Source organism: Rhineura floridana, chromosome 2 (genome assembly GCF_030035675.1).
Source record: "Rhineura floridana isolate rRhiFlo1 chromosome 2, rRhiFlo1.hap2, whole genome shotgun sequence".
Classification (NCBI taxonomy): Eukaryota; Metazoa; Chordata; class Lepidosauria; order Squamata; family Rhineuridae; genus Rhineura; species Rhineura floridana.
Window position 1 is genome coordinate 91,757,268 of NC_084481.1, and position 22,043 is coordinate 91,779,310.

At 44.0% G+C, this 22,043-nt stretch overlaps 1 protein-coding gene across 6 annotated transcripts in view; it reads left to right on the top strand.

Moving 5' to 3' along the window:
- PLCD4 (phospholipase C delta 4) overlaps positions 1-22,043 on the top strand; it is a 47,462-nt gene that overhangs the window by 7,433 nt on the left and 17,986 nt on the right. For 5 of the 6 annotated variants that reach the window (XR_009760552.1, XM_061609294.1, XM_061609297.1 and 2 more), the window contains exons 2-7: positions 14,978-15,036; positions 15,583-15,741; positions 17,905-18,133; positions 19,056-19,185; positions 20,125-20,356; positions 20,755-20,956. Coding sequence is in view for 5 of the 6 variants with exons in the window: in XM_061609294.1 (XP_061465278.1) it covers positions 15,012-15,036; positions 15,583-15,741; positions 17,905-18,133; positions 19,056-19,185; positions 20,125-20,356; positions 20,755-20,956 (977 nt within the window). In the remaining variant the exon portion in view is untranslated. Of the gene's footprint in view, positions 1-7,612; positions 7,664-14,977; positions 15,037-15,582; positions 15,742-17,904; positions 18,134-19,055; positions 19,186-20,124; positions 20,357-20,754; positions 20,957-22,043 lie in introns of those variants that run through there. The other variant, XM_061609295.1, reaches the window with a different exon arrangement.

Here is a 22,043-nt window from a genome sequence, read left to right on the forward strand (position 1 = left end):
ACCAGGATAGCTGAGGAGAATCAGGGCAGGGCATAATAGTGTAGTGGCCAATTCAGAAGTGCAGAGTCCCTTCCTGATATGCACAGCCACACCCTCTTGTAAGATTATACAACTTCCTAAAATTATAGAATAATCTGACCAGGCTTGAATGCTACTTTCTGTTTCTCTATCACTGTCACAATTTGATTGTCCTTTCTCACTGTCAAGGTACTGCTTGAATTGCTGAGTTCAGCATCTACCTGTTTATCCCCTGCTGCTACCAAACTGCTTGATGATGTAGGTAGAATGCTATCATCAGGTTTCACTGTCTCTTCTTCTGCAATTACAGAATTCTCACTCTCCACAACTTGGCTTGGCTTTTTCCTTGCAATTGACTCCCATGGGGATTCTTCTGAGTGGCTAATACTCGCCCCTTTAATGCTGATTGGCTTGTCGGATGCTCGTGACATAGGGACCCTGCTGGGACCTGGCTTCCCAAAAGGTAAGGGGTCTAAAAACCCCAAGGACCCCAGACAACTACACCCCTGGCAGCGCATGTGGCACAAACAGTTCTGTCTTGCAACACCTTGCTGCTGCTGCCTGTTCCCTCCCTCAGAATCCTTTGCCTGAGGCAGCAGTCTCACTCTGCCTAACAGTAGGATTGGCCCTAGGTTGTATGAGTAACTGTAAACAGGCCCAGTTAAGACAGTAGCATTTAGCATTTAAATAAATAATATATCTGCCCTCATGTAGGCTCAGTTTTCTGAGCAACACTTTACAACAGAAATCAATACAGGTGATAGCTATGAGGGCCCAGGCTCAAAGGGAAAGGAGGAATGAGAATAAGATTTGTCAATCAGCTACTGAAATAGTCGCGTGCCTTCATGCTACCCTTCTCTTCTCAAACATTTTAGAACGCCAAGGAGGGAAAAAAATGGAAATCTTACTCTAATAAAGTTATCTTCAGCAATCACACTCTGTTGGCCTTGGGGTGAAGGCTGAGACTTACCATCCTTCCAGCGCATCTCCATGAAGGCTTCTGTCCCCTATTAGCCATCTTGGATTATTTCCAGAACATTATGCCCTACAGCATGCTTGTGTGTGTCTGTGGCAGCTTCTGTCAGCTTCCGTCTCATAGCAAAGAAAGCAGCCCCTTTCTGATGGTAAGCAGCAGTGTGTGAGTGAGCGTTCTTGGAAAAGCCCAGATGTAGATGATGTAGAGATGCCTTAGGCGACATAAGCACATGCTTAATAACATTAATGCTTCTTTAGGAAGCTGCGCGAGGAAGATTATTAGTAGTGGAGGAGAGACTGAGAGACTAAGTAGAGCTCAGGGTTTGCAAAAGAAGCCTGGACTACCTTCAAGTTGATCCCGACTTATGGCGACCCTATGAATCGGGTTTTCATGGTAAGCGGTATTCAGAGGGGGTTTACCATTGCCTCCCTCTGAGGCTAGTCCTCCCCAGCTGGCTAGGGCCTGCTCAGCTTGCCCCAGCTGCACAAACCAGCCCCTTCCTTGTCTGCAACTGCCAGCTGGGGGGCAACTGGGCTCCTTGGGACTATGCAGCTTGCCCACAGCTGCACAGGTGGCAGGGCACATAACCCCTGAACCTCTTACTGTGGGGGTGATCTTTAGCTGGCCCTTGACACCCAGGAGACACAAGCAGGGATTTGAACTCACAGACTCTGGACTCCCAGCCAGGCTCTCCTCCCCACTGTGCTATACCAGCTGATAGAAGAAGCCTAATGGTAGGAAACTAAGGACATCAGCAGAACTTCAGAGAACCTAAGAACCAGACCTGGGCATGTTATTGATGAAATTGCTGCTAATGCATGAAAAAGGCTGAGTCAACTCAGCTGTGTATTCATATTCTCTCTAGGTTGCCTAGACAAGATTGATGGTTTTGCCAGGATCCTGTTTGTAATGTGGAATGCTACTAGGGGGTGGCTAGATGCAAAAGGAAGGCAGGATTCCTGGCCCTTCAGCAGTTGCCTTGAAGAAGGAATCTTGGCAAGTGCAGTCTCTGTTGCCCGTGCAGCACCTTGGATTGCCAGTAAAATCCATTTATCCACACAACTGTTATACGTACAGAAATCCTTCCACCTTAGTAAAGGATTCACTAACAGTGCATTATCAGTGCTTAGAGTGGTGGGTGGCAAATGCTGGTCTTAATAGTCACACAATTGTATATACGGGTGGTATTCAGGAGTGGTGTGGATCAAGACTGCAGTTCTGCACACAGGCTGCTTAAATCCTATTGAACTGAGGAACATTTAAACCACTGAAACGTCTTGCACAATTACAGTTTGAGAGGTTACCACATGCATCTACTTAAAAATATGCAACTCAAATGAATTTGCCTTCCATGGATCCATCACGTTCATTTCACAGTTAAACTAATAGAAGTGTAAGCCTGAAAAACATTTGGGTGCAGAAGGAAGCATCTGTCTGTGCAGGTACTACTTGTTGGATCAGTAATCTTGGGCCTAAATTGAGCCAGTGTGGTATAGTGGTTAGAGTGTTGGACTAGAACCTGGGAGACCAGGGTTTGAATCTCCACTCAACCATGAAGCTGACTGGGTTACCTTGGGCCAGTCACTATCTCTCAGCCTAACCTACCTCACAGGGTTATTATGGGGATTAAAAGAGGAGGGGGAGAACCATGTATCTCACCTTGAGCTCCTTAGAGAAAAGATGCCTGCCCCTGGTCTAAAGGATTCAGGGGTGAACTGGGTTCAGACAACACACACCTGTGCGTACACATTTTCCAAGGCAAATTTTTCTTGAGTCCTTCAAATGCCCATTGAAGTGTAAAGGAAACATGAGGTGTCAAATTGAACTGGGCTTGGAGAATAATGCATTCCTGAAAGTGCACCCCTTCTACAATCCTATAAACTGTGAATAGGACGCTCCTTCCTCTCTCCGCAAACCTTGCAGTTCAAAGGAACTTTGGGTATGGGGGAGTGAACTGAACTTGGATCACAATTCCCCCTGCCTTTAGGTCGCAAGGTGGGGGGGAAGCAAGCAGCAGTAACTTCCTAATGCTCCAGTGGGTGAGGGCTTATGCCTGCAGTTTGTTCTCTATTGCCAACATCTGCTGGTAGCATATGGACAGAACACATGATGTGCAGGCCTTGGTCTCAGCCAGTTTTTTGAAGGGAGACCACAAAACCCATTCTGTGGGTGGAAGTTCTGAAATCAGTTACTTTACTCACACTTGGCAGAAGAACTGTTTTAAAACCACAAGATTTTCCTGGATATTTTTTTGAGGGGGGTTCCTCTAAGCTCTAGGGATCCTGTCCCTTCTCCCATCTTGGTCTACTTTACAAATTGAGGGAGCGATGATGCAAGGTTGAAGCAATGAAAAGGCAAGGGCAAACCCATTTACAGTTAATACAATGGCATTAACAGTTATGGTAAAGACCATTGGTGTTTGCAAGGTTAAGAAAAAAAAGAAACAGAGCAGGTGAATGTAAAGAATATATGTCTATCAAATGGCTACTAGCCAAAAAACTCAGTGCACACATGATCTTGCCAAGAACATTGGGGTTTTGGAATCCTCCAATGGCTATTATTGTGAGTACTGCAGATGAAATGCTTAACAGCACCAGGTTGTAATACAAGTCCAGCTTCATCAATCACTTCCAGCTCATAGGCAACTGAGATCCAGATCCTAGGAATTTCCACCCCTGTGAAAGTGTGAATTACAGTAATGGAGATCTGGATTGTTACCACATCGAAACATGTTTGGGTCTTTAGCTAAGAATCACAGCATGCCATGGGGCACCTTATACAACAAGGCTTCAGACCTGAGTTTAGATTAGAAGAATATGCAGTTTATTATAAAGGTTGAAAGATTTATTATTTGCATAGACAGCATGGAACAATCCAGGCTGGCCTGAAGCCAGGCTCATGCAGACTGGGACTAGATACTGATAGTGAGGGGAGAAAACTCTTGTACGTTTGGTCATCTAAAGAAGAGCTTTCCCAGAACAAAGGGAGGGAGGGAGAGAGAGGACGTATCTAGAGTATTAGCTGAATCTAAGCTTTCTTGCCATGGGTAGTGGATGCAAAAGGGCTTCCATGTCCATAATTTGAGTGGAGGTTTCTCTTCCTGATGGATGCTAATGGGTGCTGATGACTAATTTTTGTTGTTATTATGTGCCTTCAAGTCGATTACGACTTATGGCGACCCTATGAATCAGTGACCTCCAAGAGCATCTGTCATGAACCACCCTGTTCAGATCTTGTAAGTTCAGGTCTGTGGCTTCCTTTATGGAATCAATCCATCTCTTGTTTGGTCTTCCTCTTTTTTACTCCCTTCTGTTTTTCCCAGCATTATTGTCTTTTCTAGTGAATCATGTATTCTCATGATGTGTCCAAAGTATGATAACCTCTGTTTCATCATATTAGCTTCTAGTGATAGTTCTGGTTTAATTTGTTCTAACACCCAATTTGTCATTTTTACAGTCCATGGTATGCGCAAAATTCTCCTCCAACACCACATTTCAAAGGAGTTGATTATTCTCTTATCCGCCTTTTTCACTGTCCAACTTTCACATCCATACATAGAGATCGGGAATACCATGGTCTGAATGATCCTGACTTTGGTGTTCAGTGATACATTTTTGCATTTGAGGACCTTTTCTGGTTCTCTCATAGCTGCCCTCCCCAGTCCTAGCCTTCTTCTGATTTCTTGACTATTGTTTCCATTTTAGTTAATGACTGTGCCAAGGTATTGATAACCCTTGAGAAGTCTAATATCCTCGTTGCCAACTTTAAAGTTACATAACTCTTCTGTTGTCATTACTTTAGTCTTCTTGATTTTCAGCTGTAGTCCTGCTTTTGTGCTTTCCTCTTTAACTTTCATCAGCATTCGTTTCAAATCATTACTGGTTTCTGCTAGTAGTATGGTATCGTCTGCATATCTTATATTATTGATATTTCTCCCTCGAATTTTCACATCTCCTTCTTCCTGGTCCAATACCACTTTCCGTATGAAACATTCTGCATATAGATTAAACAAATAGGGTGATAAAATACACCCCTGTCTCACACCCTTTCTGATGGGGAACCAATCGGTTTCTCCATGTTCTGTCCTGACAGTAGCCTCTTGTCCAGAGTATAGGTTGCACATCAGGGCAATCATATGCTGTGGTACCCTTATTTCTTTTAAAGCATTCCATAGTTTTTCATGGTCTACACAATCAAAGGCTTTGCTGTAATCTATAAAGCAAAGGCCTTTGTTGTAGAATCTTGAGCATTACTTAACTTGCATGGGATATTAAGGCAATAGTTCAATAATTAGTTTCAGTAGCTTGTAGCAACTCTGTTGGTATGCCATTTGTTCATGGTGATTTGTTTCTTCCAAGTATTTTAAGAGCAGCTTTCACCTCATATTCAAATTGCTCTAAATGGGGCTTCCTCTTATCAGGGTTCTGAGATAACTGGATTAGTGGATTCACCTTGGGTGGTTAGATGAGGTTAGAGACCAGGCAAGGAAGAGAGCATTTGCTAGCGTTCTCACACCTTTTTTCACAATTGGCAAGATGCACTCCTAACAAATGTGCTGAAGGTGACCTTGTTCCTTACACTTTCACTTAGTTCACCTTCCCAGACAACAACTGAGTGTTAAGACGCAGAGCTTGGAAAAGTTACTTTTTAAAACTACAACTCCCATCAGCCCTAGCCAGCATGGCCACTGGATTGGGCTGATGGGAGTTGTAGTTCAAAAAAGTAACTTTTCCAAGCTCTGGTAAGAGTCAAGTTGACGGGGCATACTTTAAATGACAGTGAGGCTGAGCTCCTTAGTAACATGGCTGCTTATATATTACACCTTTCTTAGATTGCATAGCTAAGGCTAAAAGGCTGTTTTTGCTACATCACTATGCACATCCGGCTTCAGAATGATACCATCTATGAATGTGAGGAAAGACTCCATTAATGTGAGAAAGCAAGAGTTACATCTACAAGGTGTGGCCTTCACTCTCTTTGTTTTTAAAGAAAGGCTAAGGTGTATAAATTCATCATAAACATGGTATGTCCAGCTAGGTTACATAATTATAGACAAGTGCAATCTGAAGGAGTCAATGATTTGTTCTTGAGTTAATATCAAAAATCTTGTTTCAAGGCAGCAACCACTGGAGTGCAGACTGTAATCACAGGGTTTCTTTCTGAAGATTTAACATTGGATGCTGTGACTGGCTCCAGTACAACTAAAATTAGTTGTGACTAAGTCCAATTGATAGCTTAAGCTAATTAACTTGTTTCATTGGCTCCAGGAAGATTTAGTCCTGACAAACTTTTAATCTATAAGGCTGAGGAATATTGCGTTCGATCCAGAAGGGTGTTCAAGGAAGGGAATTTCTTCTGGGGGAAAACACACTGCATTGTGACAATTTCCAGAAGTCTGAACAGAAATATTTAAGAGCAGGAACCCCGCAGTGCAAACCTAGTGATGTACATAAAACAGAGCGCTGAATCCTGGGATCCTGGGTTTGCATCACACCGTAGCCATGGACTTACCCAATGGCCTTGGAGAAAATACTTATCATAGAATCGTAGCATTGGAAGTGGCCTATAAAGACACAGAGTCCAACCCCCTTCAGAATCAGTAGCATAGTGGCCAATTCAGAATCCAGGGTCCCTTCATGATAGTCACAACCATGCCCCCTTCTAAGATTATACAACCTTCTAAAATTATAGAATAAACTGGCCAGGTTTGAAGACTGCTTTCTGCTTCTCTATAACTGTCACCAGTTGACTGTCCTTTCCCACTGCCAGAGATATTGCTTGAATTACTGGATTCAGTGTCTACACATTTATCTTTTACTGCTACCAAACTGCTTGATGATGTAGATGGGATGCTATCATCAGGATTCACTGTCTTTTCTTCTGCAGTTACCGAATTCTCACTCACTTGGCTTGGCTTTTTGAAGTAGGAACTAATAAAGTCTTGTTTGCAGTGGACACTCATTGGGACTCTTCTCAGTGGCTGACACCCTCCCCTTTCATGCTGTAGGACACTGGAGACATAGGGACCCTGCAGGGACTTGGCTCCTCAAAAAGTAAGGGATCTAAGACCCCCCCCCCCGGATCCTAGATGTCTACACCCCTGCTCAGGGTGCATTATATTGTACTTCCCAATAATAACACATAGTCTACCCATCTGCCCTAAAGGTAGTCCTTGCGTTGTGAAGTTACATTGTTTTTCTGAGCAGTTGAAGTGTGATTTTTGTGCCTGGGAAAACACAATTTATATAATAATAAATTATATTTAAATTTATATCTGCCCTTCCTTTCAAAAGAGCCTATCCTGCCTTTTCTCCAAGGAGCTCAAGGTGGTATATACAGTCATCCCTTTCTACCCCGACAGCGTATCCAGTGCTATTGCCTAGTGGAATGTTCTCATGTACATGTTACAGCCCCCCCATGTCATTGTCTGTGATGTCATTTGTGATGAGCAACAGAACCCTCTCCCTTCTACCTAGGTCTTTTTCACTTTGTGAACCTTTCATTAGTTTTATTTCACTTGTCTTTTAGGGAGAAAAAAAGAGGGTGAACGCTCTGCTGTATGACTTCTGTGCATGTTACATCTAGCCAGATTTGTACGAAAAATTGAACAGTGGCACAGTTACCCTGATGCCTTAAAGCTATCCTCCTATGAAAGAACCTGGGGGAGAGGTAACTATCCTCCTGTCTGTTAACGTGTTGCCATGGAAGGCTTAGAGCAGAGATAGACAACAGATGCTGTGGACTGTGACTCCCATCAGCTTTAGCCAGCATCGCCAGACGGTAGGGATGATGGGAGCTGTAGTCTAGCAACATTTGGAGGCCACTACATTGTCTACCCCTGACTTAGAGTGTGGGTGGGGAACCTTCTTCCTGTCGAACAGATGTGAGTTAAAAAGGATGGAGGGAGATGGGATATCAGATTGTTTTATCCTGCCTTTTCTTCAGAGAAGAACAGTATACGTGGCTTTCCCTAGCCCACCGTAACCACATCTATTCTTGCAACAATACTGTGAGGTTAGGTTGGGCAAAGAGAGAAAGAGAGAGAGAGAGTTTGGTCAAAGGTCATCCGGTAAGCTTTGTGGCTGTGCACTGATTTCAACTCAGGTTTCCCCAGTCTAAATCTAACATTGGAACCACTACCACCGTTGTCCTCCTGGACAGGCTATTTTATTAAAAAAGAGCAAGGGTCGATGTTAAAAGGGAGATACTATTTCAGATTTATCACATATACCATTACTATTGTTCCAAGAGTCAAATGATGGAAAAGGAGGGATCCAAAAAACTCCCAATTTAAAATATTTTTGTACATGAAACATGTTATGTAAATTATTAAAAGGAATGATGACCAAGCACCTTGGACCAGGCAAGGAAGATAACCCCAGAAGACAGTTTTGATTCATTCTACTTCTTCCAGCCAGTGTGCTCTTAGGGTGCTCCTTGTAATTCGTGACATGGTCTATATTTTGTTCCTATAGCCTTTTAAAGGTCAGTGCTAGCTCACAGCAGCCACATTGCACAACGTTCTCATGTTCAGGGGCTTGTGCATGGCAAGGTTCAAGTCCTTTTCTGTCCTTTCTCTCTGGGATGTCTGTCTACTTGGGGAAGACAGACTGGCTTTGTAATGGGAAAGTGAGTTTATGCATGAAGATTATAATTGCTCCTGGCAAAGCAATGTGCTTGCCTTCCCCTGTCATGTAGAAAAAGTACTGCATGTTCTACAGGCTTAATACTTCTTCCCAGAAGTCTGACACCTCATTCCGCTAAATGCACACCCACAATTTTGATGCTCCTGTGATCTTTTTTAGCCTGAGCCCATTTTGGAGAGGGCTCAGATAACTCCAAGCTGCATTAGGAGGGGAAAGGTTCAATGTTTAAAGAAGGGTCACTGTCATGTGTCAAATTCATTTCCAGATATGGAATCCTGCCCCCTCCTCTTTCCCTGAGTTGCCAATAAGCAAATCCTGCATCAAGCTTGGATGAAGTCTGAATCCTACCCATAGGTGTACAAAGGGAATTTGAAGGGAAACTCTAGCAGGAAACTGCTGAATTACAATTTATCAGGCAATTCAGTAAGGTCACCTGTGGCTTGAATTCACATTGTAGGGTGGTGGTGGTTTTTAAATGACATTACTTGAGTTAATTAGCTTACCAATTCCAGAATGTTTGTCTTTCTACCAGAGCTGCCTCATTAATTCGTCAGTGTAACTATTTTGCTTTCAGGTAATCATATTTGCATTTCATTTCCCTCTAAACTCATTCCTCTACACCCCCTCCCAGAGTATGTTTGCTAATTCAGGATTACACTTCATGCACCTGATGAAGTGGACTCTGGTCCATGAAAGCAAGTAAATGGGTTAGCCTTTCAGGTACCACAAGATTCTTCAACGTTTTTATTAACGACCTGGATGAGGAGGTACAGAGCACGCTTATCAAATTTGCAGATGATACAAAATTGAGGGGCACAGCTAATACCGTGGAAGACAGAAATAAAGTTCTACACTTAGGTGGAAAAACCCAAATGCACAGTCATAAGATGGGGGATACTTGGCTCAGCAATATGACATGTGAGAAGGATCTTGGAATTGTCATTGATCACAAGCTGAATATGAGCCAACAGTGCGATGTGGCTGCAAAAAAGGCAAATTTTAGGCTGCATTAACAGAAGTATAGTTTCCAAATTGCATGAAGTATTAGTTCCCCTCTATTTGGCACTGGTTAGGCCTCATCTTGAGTACTGCATCCAGTTCTGGTCTCCGCACTTCAAGAAGGATGCAGACAAACTGGAACAGGTTCAGAGGAGGGCAACAAGGATGATCAGGGGACTGGAAACAAAGCTCTATGAAGAGAGACTGAAAGAACTGGGCATGTTTAGCCTGGAGAAGAGAAGACTGAGGGGACATATGATAGCATTCTTCAAGTACATGAAAGCTTGCCACACAGAGGAGGGCCGGGATCTCTTCTCGATCGTCCCAGAGTGCAGGACACGGAATAATGGGCTCAAGTTGCAAGAAGACAGATTTCAATTGAACATCAGGAAAAACTTCCTAATTGTTAGAGCCATACGACAATGGAATAATTACCTAGAGAGGTAGTGGGCTCTCTGACACTGGAGGCATTCAAGAGGCGGCTGGATAGCCATCTGTTGGGAATGCTTTGATTTGCATTCCTGCATTGAGCAAGGGGTGGGACTTGATGGCCTTATAGGCCCCTTCCAACTCTACTATTCTATGCTTCTATGAAGACTCTGTTGTTTCTGCTACAACAGACTAACATGGACAGTCTTCTTGAAATTGTATTTCCTGGAATTAATGAGGTAGTGATACTTTATTGAAATGACTGGGAATGCATTTGGTCATCATTTATAAGGGAAAGACAGGGAACTGAAGGTTTCTGCCAGTCATGGAGGATGAGGCTATCATTGGCTACTAACCACGATGGCTTTGTTCTACCTCCACTGTTAGAGGCAATGTAATTCTGAATACCAGTTGCTGGAAACAGGGCCGGCGCCAGGCATGCCAGGGCCCTTGGGCACCAGCCTGCCCCGGGCCCCAGCACCTGCATGCACGCCCCACCTACCTACCTGCCACGATCCGCTGCAGTGTTGGCTCCCGACCCTGCTGCGGATCACAGAGAGGGAGCTCCCAGACACCCCCCTACTACTGCACAGGCCCGCGATACCCACCAGAATGCCCCACCTACCTCTCCCTTGCCGTAAATGTTGGTTGCGCTGCAGGCGCAAGCCTGCCGTCAACTCAGATGGCGGAAGGGGAATCCGCCCCTTAGGGAAACCTCAGCCACCATCTTAAGTGATGGCAGGCTTGCGCCCATAGCGTGAACAGCATTTATGTCAAGGGAGAGATAGGTGGGGCATGCAGGTGGGCGTCGTGGGCCTGTGCGGTAGTATGGGGGGGTACATGAGAGCTCCCTTTCCACGATCTGCGGCAGGGTTGGGAGCCGATGCTGCCATGGATTGTAGTAGGGAGCACTACCCACCCACCCTAAGGAGGAGCCCTTCAGGGGCCCCTTGGGATCCAGGGGCTCTCGGCCAGGGCCTGACCTGGCCACCCTCTGGTGCCAGCCCTGGCTGGAAACCAGAGGGGGGAGAATCCTGTGGCGCTTCTGCTTTTGGCCTTCCCACAGGCATCTGATTTATCACTGTGAGAATAGGATGCTGGACTAGATGGGCCATTGGCCTGATCCCACAAAGTCTTGTTATGTTCTTATGCCAGATAGAGGTCTGTATTGCTTGATCATTGCACTTTGTATACTTTGCTCCTTGCTGTCTGTTGCTGGTTCAGTAGCTACAGAATTTTGCTCTCTTTTTCCCCTGGACTAAAAAATGTGGTTTCTCCCTATCACAGTTTTGATGGGAAATTTACTTTCAGATATTCCTTGGGATCATCTTTCCTGTGTGCTATTGCAGCTGTTAAGACTGATGGAATGTGCTATCTTGAGACACTGTCCTTTGTGTGCACTACCTTCTAACTTGCCAAGTGAGCTCCTTACATGAAACTGGTTTTCTCCCTTGGCTGTTGTATTAGTTGATATATGAAAGCACTTAATGTAATGGCCCTTGATGTCTGGTGGCTACTTCCAGCTACAAGGATTTTGGTCACACCTTGCTTGACTTGGTGGAGCCTGAAAGAAACAGCTTTTCTTCTTTTTTTCTTTTTGTAGCTTTGTGTTTAGCCAGAGACAACACATTTTGCCACTGGATGGTAAGAAGCAATTCACCAGGCAAAAAACCCTTGCCATTTAAGAATGTACCTATAGCCAACAGATATTTCTACCAAAGTTTCAAAAGCAGGGAAATTGGGCAGCTATAGTGAATGCACTAGGGGAACAGGAGACCTGACCTCTGAGATATTGTACTGCCCTACTACAAATCTGTAAAAATGCAAACACAATTTGGGTTGATCTTCCACAGTCCAATCCACTTCCTGCGTAGCTTGGAAGAATTTGGCTACATGCACCTCTGAGCATATGGTGAGTGGTGGCAACACCTGCAATCAGCCCAAATAACAGAAACAAACCATGTACTGTGCTGTGCTCATCTTGTTTTAGCAGTTGATGTATTTCAGATGTTCACTTTCAACATGTTTGGTTTACTTCTCAATTTTAGTGACATTTCCTATGGTAAATTATTTTCTTTTGCTTCTGTTTCTGTGAATGTGTAAATTATAGTAACACTTTGCATAATTTACACTAAAAAAAACCCTCCAAAAACAATTGTGGAATAATGGCACTGACTATTCTGCAGAATAGTCTCCAGTAGACATCACGGCACAAGATAAAACAGTGGGAGATGAAATATATTCTAGCAGATTTCTAGGTGTGCTCTGTTTTTAATTGACCATGCCTACCCTTCATTGAGTGAAGTGGTTTAAGCATTGCTTTTTAATCCAGGAGGTAAGAAATGGGATTCTGTGTAAGTTTGTTGAGAATGGATTGATCATCTGCATGCTTCTTGAGTTCAATGGGATTTACTCTCCTGCAATCATGCTTAGGATAGGTAAAACCGACCATAGAGGAGGAGGAGGAGGAGGAGGAGGAGGAGGGGCAGGGGAGGAGGAAGGGAGGTGAAGGGAAGGGCAGGTTTGACAATTTGCATGCTTATTGAGTTCAGTGGGATTTGGAAAAAAATGGAAATGGCCTACCTTTAAGTCGAACCCGACTTATGGCGACCCTACGAATAGGGTTTTCATGGTAAGCAGTATTCATAGGCGGTTTACCATTGCCTTCCTCTGAGGCTGAGAGGCAGTGACTGGCCCAAGGTCACCCACCGAGCTTTGTGGCTGTGTGGGGATTCGAATCCTGGTCTTCCAGGTCATAGTCCAGTTAACCACTACACCATACTAGCTCTCTCAGTGGGATTTACTCCCCTGCAATCATGCTTAGGATAGGTGAAACTGACCTGGAGGAGGGGGAGGGCTGGAGTGGGGAGGAGGGGCAAGCAAGGAGGTTGGGGAGATGGGGAGGGGAGGAGGGGAGAGGGCAAGGGCAAAGGCAGGGGCAAGTTTGATCATTTGCATGCTTATTGAGTTCAATGGGATTTGCTCATGTGTCCTTTAAGCCACATGTAATGCTGAACAGACCCAGATATCTCTGATCCTGGACCTTTTCTGCCTTATTAAAAAAATGAGTTTGTTTTGCAGTTTGAACGGGGTTAAATAAGTAATAGGTAAATGTTCTTCCCATTTTTACATCCTCAAATGTTAATTCCACATAAACTTTCAAGAAGGCTTGTAAACAGCCGTTCTTCTCTTGGGGAGAGAGTAGAAATCTACTCTAGCTGACAGGATTGGGAAGCCTTTGTGTGTTGAAAGAGATCTGGTTTCCCTTTTCAGTCCACTCTCCTTTTCCTCTCAGGCCGTTGATGTGTGATTAACACAGATACATGGACAGACTGGCTCTTTCCAAAGTTGAACTAAGCAGGGATTTAGGGTTAAACCAGGCATCTCTAATTGCACGGTTAGCAACCATATCTGGGTTTTTAAAAAAATTAATACTGTGTACTGGCAGGGTGGGTAGGTTTTCATTGGGACCACCACGGCACACAAGAAGGGAAAGTTTAACGCTGTCCTTCCCAGCTAAGATTTGTAAAAAAAACAAATGGTCTAAGAGGAAACAATTAGCCTTAGACAAAAAAAAATATTTTGGTGCTAATGGAGGCTCCCCCTCCAAGCTAGTTGCTCTGATTGGGGGCAATTTTCATCAGAATCACAGCTGGGGAGGGAAAGGTTAAACCTTTCCTTCCTGTGTGCTGCAGTCCTGAAAAAAACACACAATTGTCTGGAGCTTGTGCCTGATATTAATGTGTTTGTTTTTAAAAACAAACAAACTCTGATCAAGTTACTAACCATGCAAGAAAAGTAATATAAAGTTTGGCCCTCTGTCAATATAGATGCTGGATCCAAAAGAGACATATTAGGTTGTATTTGACTTCAGGAGGAGATGGGGGAGGCTCAGATCCCTCTTTTCTTTAGTATTTTCAAATCAGGTACTTTTTAATTAATGGATTAGACAAGGAGAAGGCAACGTTTGATCACTGACCCAGTTAGAACAAGTCTTAGTGAACAAACCTAAGAAATCATCATCCCAAATTTATTATATGTAATTGAACGTTAAGATGGATCAACCAGGTTACATCACAAAATGGAACAGGGAATTTCAAATAGATATGTCAGTGGAAATGTGAAAACTTATGTGGAATGAGATAGATTAGTACACAGTGGCTCTATCTTTAAAAGAAAACTGTCTCAATATGATGGCGATTATTCCAATATTTGCTGGAAAAGTCAAAGTGAGAAGATATTTTTATCACTGCTGCTGGTAATGTTAAACAAGCTAATAGGCTGTGAAAATAAATTCTAACAGAAACAAATACAATCCTTTTTACAATAATTCATTTCTTGGTCCAACTCCTATTTTTGTAACTTCTTTCAAACGACAGGTGATTAAGGATAAAAAGACACTTCTCTTCTGTATGTATGTGGGGCTACAGTTGATTATGTAAAGCATTAGAAAATAAATCAGATACTGAGACTTTAGAGAACACTAGATGAAATTATGAGATATGGCAATATTGAACCAATTTCCTTGGGCTTATTACAGCTGGCCAGTCCTCCATTGCCTTAGACCAGGGGTTCCCAAACTGTGATCTGTGGACCATCAGTGGTCTGCAAACTTCATTCAGGTGGTCCGTGGCATGTCTGTGGATTTGTGGTTGAATGTGGGAGATGCACATCCATCACACTGAATATTCATATTGATTTTTAACTGTGTTTTTATTGCTTCTTTTATTTCTTAGATTGTATTGTACTACAGTTTGAATTCTATGGAATTACAATTGCTACAACAGGCAGAAAAACCATTAAGTGGCTTGCCAAGACCCTCAGCAATTGTCAAGGGTGTGTGTGTGTGTGGGGGTCTGGGAACAACTGTCTTAGACTGCTTTTTCTTTGAACCTCTCTTGCATTCTAGGTGATAGTTGTGCCAAACCACAGAAAGAGGAACCATGACTTCAGTTCTCTACAGCGTCCGTGAGTATTTTCTGGAGCATCCAGCGAACCACAGATTGATACCTCTGGGTGTTAGGTGACCTTGGGCAAGATGCCATCAGAAGATCTTCCTCAATGACACCCCCCTCCACCTTGCTGCCATCACTGGTGCATGCTCACTCACTCACCCTCTCTCTCTGGGCCCAAGGAACAAAGTACAACTGAGCAGACAGGGAATCCCTACAGTTGCTGGAAGTAAAATTAGTTTTGGATGTAGTAGAGCCAATATTATCCTTCAAACAGCCTTCCCCAACCTGGTGCCCTCATCTTGTCGGACTCCAGATCTCCTCTAGCTAGCACCAGGTTGGGGAAAGCTACCTTGGTAATTATGGAATGGGTTGTTTCATTCAGATCCCATCATAATGTTTGCCCCAGAAGCTGGGTCTTTCTCATCTTCTATGTGGAATCTCACATCAGTTTATGTTCCTTATCTGGGTGCATAGATGACTTATGTGCCCCATCTTGGGCAGGCATTGGCCTTCACACATTTTCTGATGTGAAATGTTTATCCCTCAATCCCCTGCTCAGGCCTTCAACTGGATGAGAACCTTGAACAGATGCAACAGGGGTCAATGATGCGCAAGGTGAAGTCTAAGAACTGGAAGAAACAACGGTACTTCATGTTGCAGGACGACTGCATGACCATCTGGTACAAATCCAAGATGTCTGGCAAAGCCAAGTCTGCATGTGAGTTTGACTCCTGGCTCTGAATGATTGATAATATGGCTGGTTTCCATATTACATTGTCTGAGGTTGCACTTGCAATGTATAGTTCAATTTGGGGATCCTTTCACAAGGGCTGGAACATGTTCAGATTGCACAAACACACACATGAAACTGTTTAATGAAGGTCTGGTGACACCAATTATTGGTAGAGATCAGAATGCAAAAATTACACAATTCCTAGGCAAAATACTATTTTAAAAAAAGTGTTGGGCTGCAACAGACTCCCACTGAAAAAGAGGGGCATTGCCATATATTTAAAAGACTCGGGGCACAGGCCCAAGACATACATTTGCATATGCTAATTTATATGTATATTTGTAAATTTAGGCTGAATTTCAGAGGGGTGGAAACAACTCTGACTCTTGGATGTCATGGGATACCAACAAGATTTGGGGGGGGGGAATAATATAAGTAGATTGGACCCTCTGGTCTATTGGCAACAACTGCTGCTTATATACTTATCAAAACTGCAAGTCTTGTCCAGTTGCATCTAACATGACTTTTCTCTCTCACTGTCTCTCTCACACACATCTCCTTTCCTATCTAGTTACTGCACATAATTCCAAGACCCCTGCCACCAATCGTCACATGATCTGTGCCACAGCTGGAAAGCAAATTAAGATGACACATGGGTTAGGTCTCTCCATCTCTGAGCTTTGCAGTGCTGTGTGTGTGTGTGTGTGTGTTATGTGCCTTCAAGTCAATTATGACTTATGGCGACCCTATGAATCAGCAACCTCCAATAGCATCAAAGTAAAAAAAATCCAGGATCCAAGAAGATCCAGGAACAGGGACAAAAGACCGGGGACTCAGCTCCTTGGGCCACCCCCTAATTCCCATGCTGGAGAATACAAACAGCTTTGGCTAGCATGATAGCCGATATGTTTGTGTGTATCTCTATGTGTGCATGTGATGTTCTGAACTCTTTGTAAGGAGCATTTTGGATGTATATATTTGAGGACTCAGAGAGCATGGGGTGTGGGTAAAACCTCGTCCCCAGGTGTACTGAGTCTTTTATGTCTGACAGTGGAAGTGGGGTTGGTCCTATCATGAATTAGAGTGAGGTGGTGACCTCAGGCAGCAACTGTAAGCACAGAATTGCAAGCAAATGTAATTAAAGTTGGGGTTTTTGTTTTGTTTTTTACTGTCTGGGGTGCATTTTAGATTTTCCACCTCAGTCATAAACATGTCTTTGATTTGCCCCAGGTGGAAGATCCAAAGATTCAAGAGAATATACTAACCACTAGCCTATATTTGGATTTTGCCCTGAGCAGTGGAAGTTGTACATCCTCCCCATTTGTTGCATAATCTGTTCTAGTATTGGATGCTTTCATTCTGTTATCCACAGATAACAGAATGTATCTGAACTCTTGACCTGCTGGTGCGACTTCTCTGAGCTAATGGCCCACTGGGTGAAATTTGTTGTGTAAATTTATATAGATATTAGCAGAGAACAATGGTCTGAGATGCATGTGTGCCAGTATGTGCATTTACCTAAGTGGTAGGCTTTTACCCTGCATTGAGATCACTGAGACTTAAGACTTAGTAATATAAGAAAAGCTACTTTATTTATAGAAATACATAGTAGATAGAAAGACATACCTAGTTCTAACTAACTAACTAACTTCCCTTGCCCTCTCTTTTAATTAGGTTTTTTTTAACCCTAATTATACATGAGCCCTGCCCCCTTCTTGTCAGGGCGGGTGGTTCCAAGTCGACCTAGGGCGGGTCAGCCTGTTGCCTCCCTTCTGGATTGGAGCCAAGGGGCGGGTAGGTGGGTCTGTGCACAGCCCTAGTGTAGACTATACTGACCTAAATGGATCAATGGTCTGACTCAGTGTAAGGCTGATTCCTATGTTCCCAGTAAATAATTGGATGGATAGAAAGATAAGTTGAATTAGATGAATATGTAAATGGATGACTGCTAGGTAATGATGCTGATGCTGTTTCCTGTGGGGTCCAGCCTGAGAAGCAAGGGCCTAATCTGGTAATTTAAGCTCCTACCCCCTGCATGATTCCTGCATTGAGCAGGGGATTGGATTCGATGGCCTTACAGGCCCCTTCTAGCTCTGCTGTTCTATGGTTCTAAGGCTGATCCTTCTTGGTTGTTATCCCTCTCCCAAGTCTCAGTGAGTGATGTGGAGACTGTGCGCGAGGGACACCAGTCGGAGGTCCTGCAAAGTCTAGCGGAGGAGTTCCCAGCCGAGTGCTGTTTCACTGTCGTCTTTCACGGGCGCCGTAACAATCTAGACCTAATTGCTGGCTCAGCTGAGGAAGCTCAGTGCTGGATCAAAGGCCTGCGGCACCTTGTGGAGATTGTCACTAACATGGATCAGAAAGAGAAGATTGATCAATATCCTTACCCTTTAATTATTCATTGTCCATTTCAGCGCCTGTCCTCAAACGGGATAATCCAACCTCCAGAGCTCGGCTTGGTTTTCATTCTAATATTGGAGACATATTGTATATATTCCCAAATGCCATAGCATCATCTCAAACGTGGAGAAGAACTGCAGCTAATTAGTAGAGCACAAGCTTTGCATGCAGGTCTGAGGTTTGGTCTTTGGTGTCTCCAGTTAGGACTGGGAAAGACTCCTGTCTGAACTCCTGGAGAGCTGCTGCCAGTCAGTGTAGGTCTTCCTGAACTAGATGGACCAGTGCTCTGTTGGGTTGCTGACTTGCAGCTCTCCTGCCTTTTCTTTCACAGCTTCAGCTCTTCCCACTTTCTCTCTTCTGGGGTCCTTCCTTATCAATGCATTGCTTCTACCATCATTCTCTGCTCCCCCAAGAACCAACCTTCCTTCACACCCAGCTGTATCTTAGCTGAACTGCCCATCATTCTGTTCTGTGCCAGTTCTGGATCTTCCTCTTTTTATAAACACTGCCTTAAGCAACACAAAACTGCTGATACAAAATGATCATGTCTTTCCCTGCCTGTTGTATTTTATTGTTTTATGCTGTAAACTGCTCTATGACTTTTTAAAAATGAAGAATAGTACATCGATGAAATAGTAAATACGTATATAGAAGTTGAATGAAGGGCTTAGTCTTACACAAATTCAACCCATGTAGCAAAGAAGGTCCATGTGAGTGCATCTCAACAAGATGCAATTGTTAACAGATGCCAGATATTGCAAATGATGTTGACAAGGAGTCAACACACACTAATTTCCTGATGCATCTTGGCTTGCTTATGCACTATGGCTAGCATTGAAGGCATAGCTATGCTCAGCTCCTATGAGTCTGTTTTCCTTGACCCTTATCTTGGGCTGCACATGGATCTGTGACTGGTTCATAAAAGCTGACAAGGACAAGGATGGGCGCATGAACTTCAAGGAGGTGCAGCACTTACTCAGGATGATGAATGTGGATATGAATGAAGACCATGCCTTCCTTCTCTTCCAGGTGAATTTGGGTGCAGGAGTGGGGGGAATATGAAAATGGGTTACGTAGAGGGAGCCCTGTGCTTTCTCATCATAAGATGGCAACACGTCACTCAAAGGCTTTATGGTCACCCATAACACTCAAACCCTAGTGCAGATATACCAGTTTCTCTTGTTTTCTGCTTGTGCTCTGTAACCCCAAACCTTGCTGTTCTGTTTTCTGGTATCATGTCTCTTCCCCAATGCATCATCCACCGGGCTGCAGCGCTTTGCCCATCTGAAGATGTTGTCTGTTGTCTATTTGAATTCAACGATAGAGAACAGGGTTCCCCAAGACATCACTGTGGGTCATCTGCACAGGCTCTCTGTGCTGTCTCTCATGCTGCTGATCCCAGTGAGGGTTGATAGTGGCTTCTGGCTTCTGCAACTGATAGCAGAGGCAAATGCTGAGAGCAGCTGCTGATATCCTAGAACCGGAATCTGCCCCCCTCCATCCTACTCACACTGTGCATTCAATCCCTGACCTTTTCTTTCTCCTCCTCCAGTCTCCATCTAGTCATTTTAAGGTAGATTAGAGCCCTTTGGGCAAGAACCACATTGCTTTGATGTACTATATACCACCTAGTACACACTTAGTGCTGTAACAGCAACAGCAGTGTGTCTCAAGAGTATCCATTTGTTTTTCTGTAAAATCAAAAAAGTTAAATAAAAACATTAAAAAGAGTCTCCATGAGTAAGCCTCAGGTCCCTTACTCCAGGAGCAGCCAACATGGTGCCCTCCAGATGCTGTGGACTCCACCTCCCATAATCTTCAACCATTGGCCATGCTGGCTTGGAGTTGTAGTCCTAGCTTTCTAGACGGCATCACAATGGCTACCTCTGCCTTACTCCATTGCTTTGATTGCAATGTTCTCCTTCCTGCACAAGGACCCCATTGGTCAGACCCTTCCATTCCTTGCAGATGGCTGACAAATCAGAGACAGGTACACTGGAGGGGGAGGAGTTTGTGCTGTTCTACAAAGCACTGACTCAGCGGGACGAGGTGCTCGAGTTGTTCCAGGAGTACTCCGAGGATGGCAAGAAGCTGACACTGTTGGAGCTTGTGGACTTCTTGCAACAGGAGCAGATGGAGGGGGATGGAATTGATGAGCATGCCATGGAGCTGATTGACAGATATGAGCCATCTGAGACAGGTTGGCGGGGTGGAGGAGGAGGAGGAGGAGGAGGGAGAGCTGGTGGGCCCACAACCTGGACAAGCATCCAGGGTTAGCACACGTTGGCCCTGGAGTCCTGGAAGAATCCTCACCAAGAATAGAGTTCTCAGGCATTGAGGGTGAGAGGGTGTTTGTATGTCTCTCTTGTCCTAGTAGATCTCCACAAAGCATTTATCACTACCTGTATTGGTTTCATGTCACCTATTGCCATAGAAACTGCTAGCGCAGGTGCTTTTCCTTGGCCCTCCAGAGGCTTCTGTTTCACTGCATTTGTCCAGTTTCAGCATCTTTGTCCCTTTCCAGAGTCTTTGTTTGTGGACGAGGCTGATCCTCTTTGACATTGTTTTCTCTGTCCAACTGCTTCTCTCTTCCCACAGCCAAGGCTCGCCACATCCTGAGCATTGATGGATTTCTCATGTACTTATGCTCACCTGATGGCTCCATCTTCAACCCTGGGCACAGAAAGGTCTTTCAAGACATGTCTCAGCCCCTCTGCCATTATTTTATCTCCTCCTCCCACAATACATATCTGATGGAGGACCAGCTGCGAGGACAGAGCAGCATTGAGGGATATATCAGGTAACTGCAATCACAGGGCAGGCAGTAGACTGTTTGGGACTGAGCACACATCATAAATTTCAAGCACATGACTTTCTCCAAAGAATCCTGGGAGCTACAGTTTACCCCTCACAGAGCTGTAATTTCCAGCACTGTTAACAAACTACAGCTCCCAGGATTCTTTGGGGAAAGTCATGTGCTTGAAATTTATGGTGTGTATGCAGCCTGGGTCACTAGTTACTCCCTTCCACAACAGAATCAGGCACAAGATACATCCCTTAAGACCTCTGTAAGATATTCTCATCACATGAATGATGGTGGCCAAACCATCCTTCTTTATTTAGAACAAACCCAAACACACATTAGGCATGGGAAAAGCCCACCAGAAATCTATCTCTTCAGCTGCCTCAGGACCTAGTCTCCTGAGCTTTTTGTAAAACCACAAATGGAACGGCTTCAGACTCTGGTGAACTGGGATACCTCAAGCACAGACTGGATTCTTTCAACATTACAACCTCTTCATCACCAAAACTTTGCTTGTACATTGTACCTGGGAGTGCACTTCCCCTATGGTGAAGTAATGAGATGACAAACACACCAGAATGCCAGAGATGTCAACCACTGGGTCTTCCAGAACCAGGGCTGGAGCTCAGCTCCCAGAGCCATTGATTCTTTGTTGGAAGTCATAGGCCTCCTGCGGTCCAAGTAACTTTATTTGCTCATTCCTACACCCTGCCGTTCTTGTTCATTTCCTTTCTCGACATAAATCTACCCCTCAGTAGTCTTATGCTGGGCAGCAGAACACCTAAGTTGACCTATATTTTAATATGTAATTTTATTTTGTAATTTTAACTGCTGATTTTATTTATATTTTGATTTTTTAGGTCATCTTGTTTTTAACTCTGACTTTTATCAAGAGTGTTAATGCATATTTTATTTTATGTAAACTGCTTTGAGGTTTTTACGATTAAGTGGTATACAAATTTTGTTAAATAAAATAAACAATATACTATGGGTCCCATAGACTCCACACCTTGCTTTACTCCTTCCACATCCTGCTTCACTTCCTGGTTCAGCAAAGCCCTCCTTGGCTCTTCAGTCCCACCAA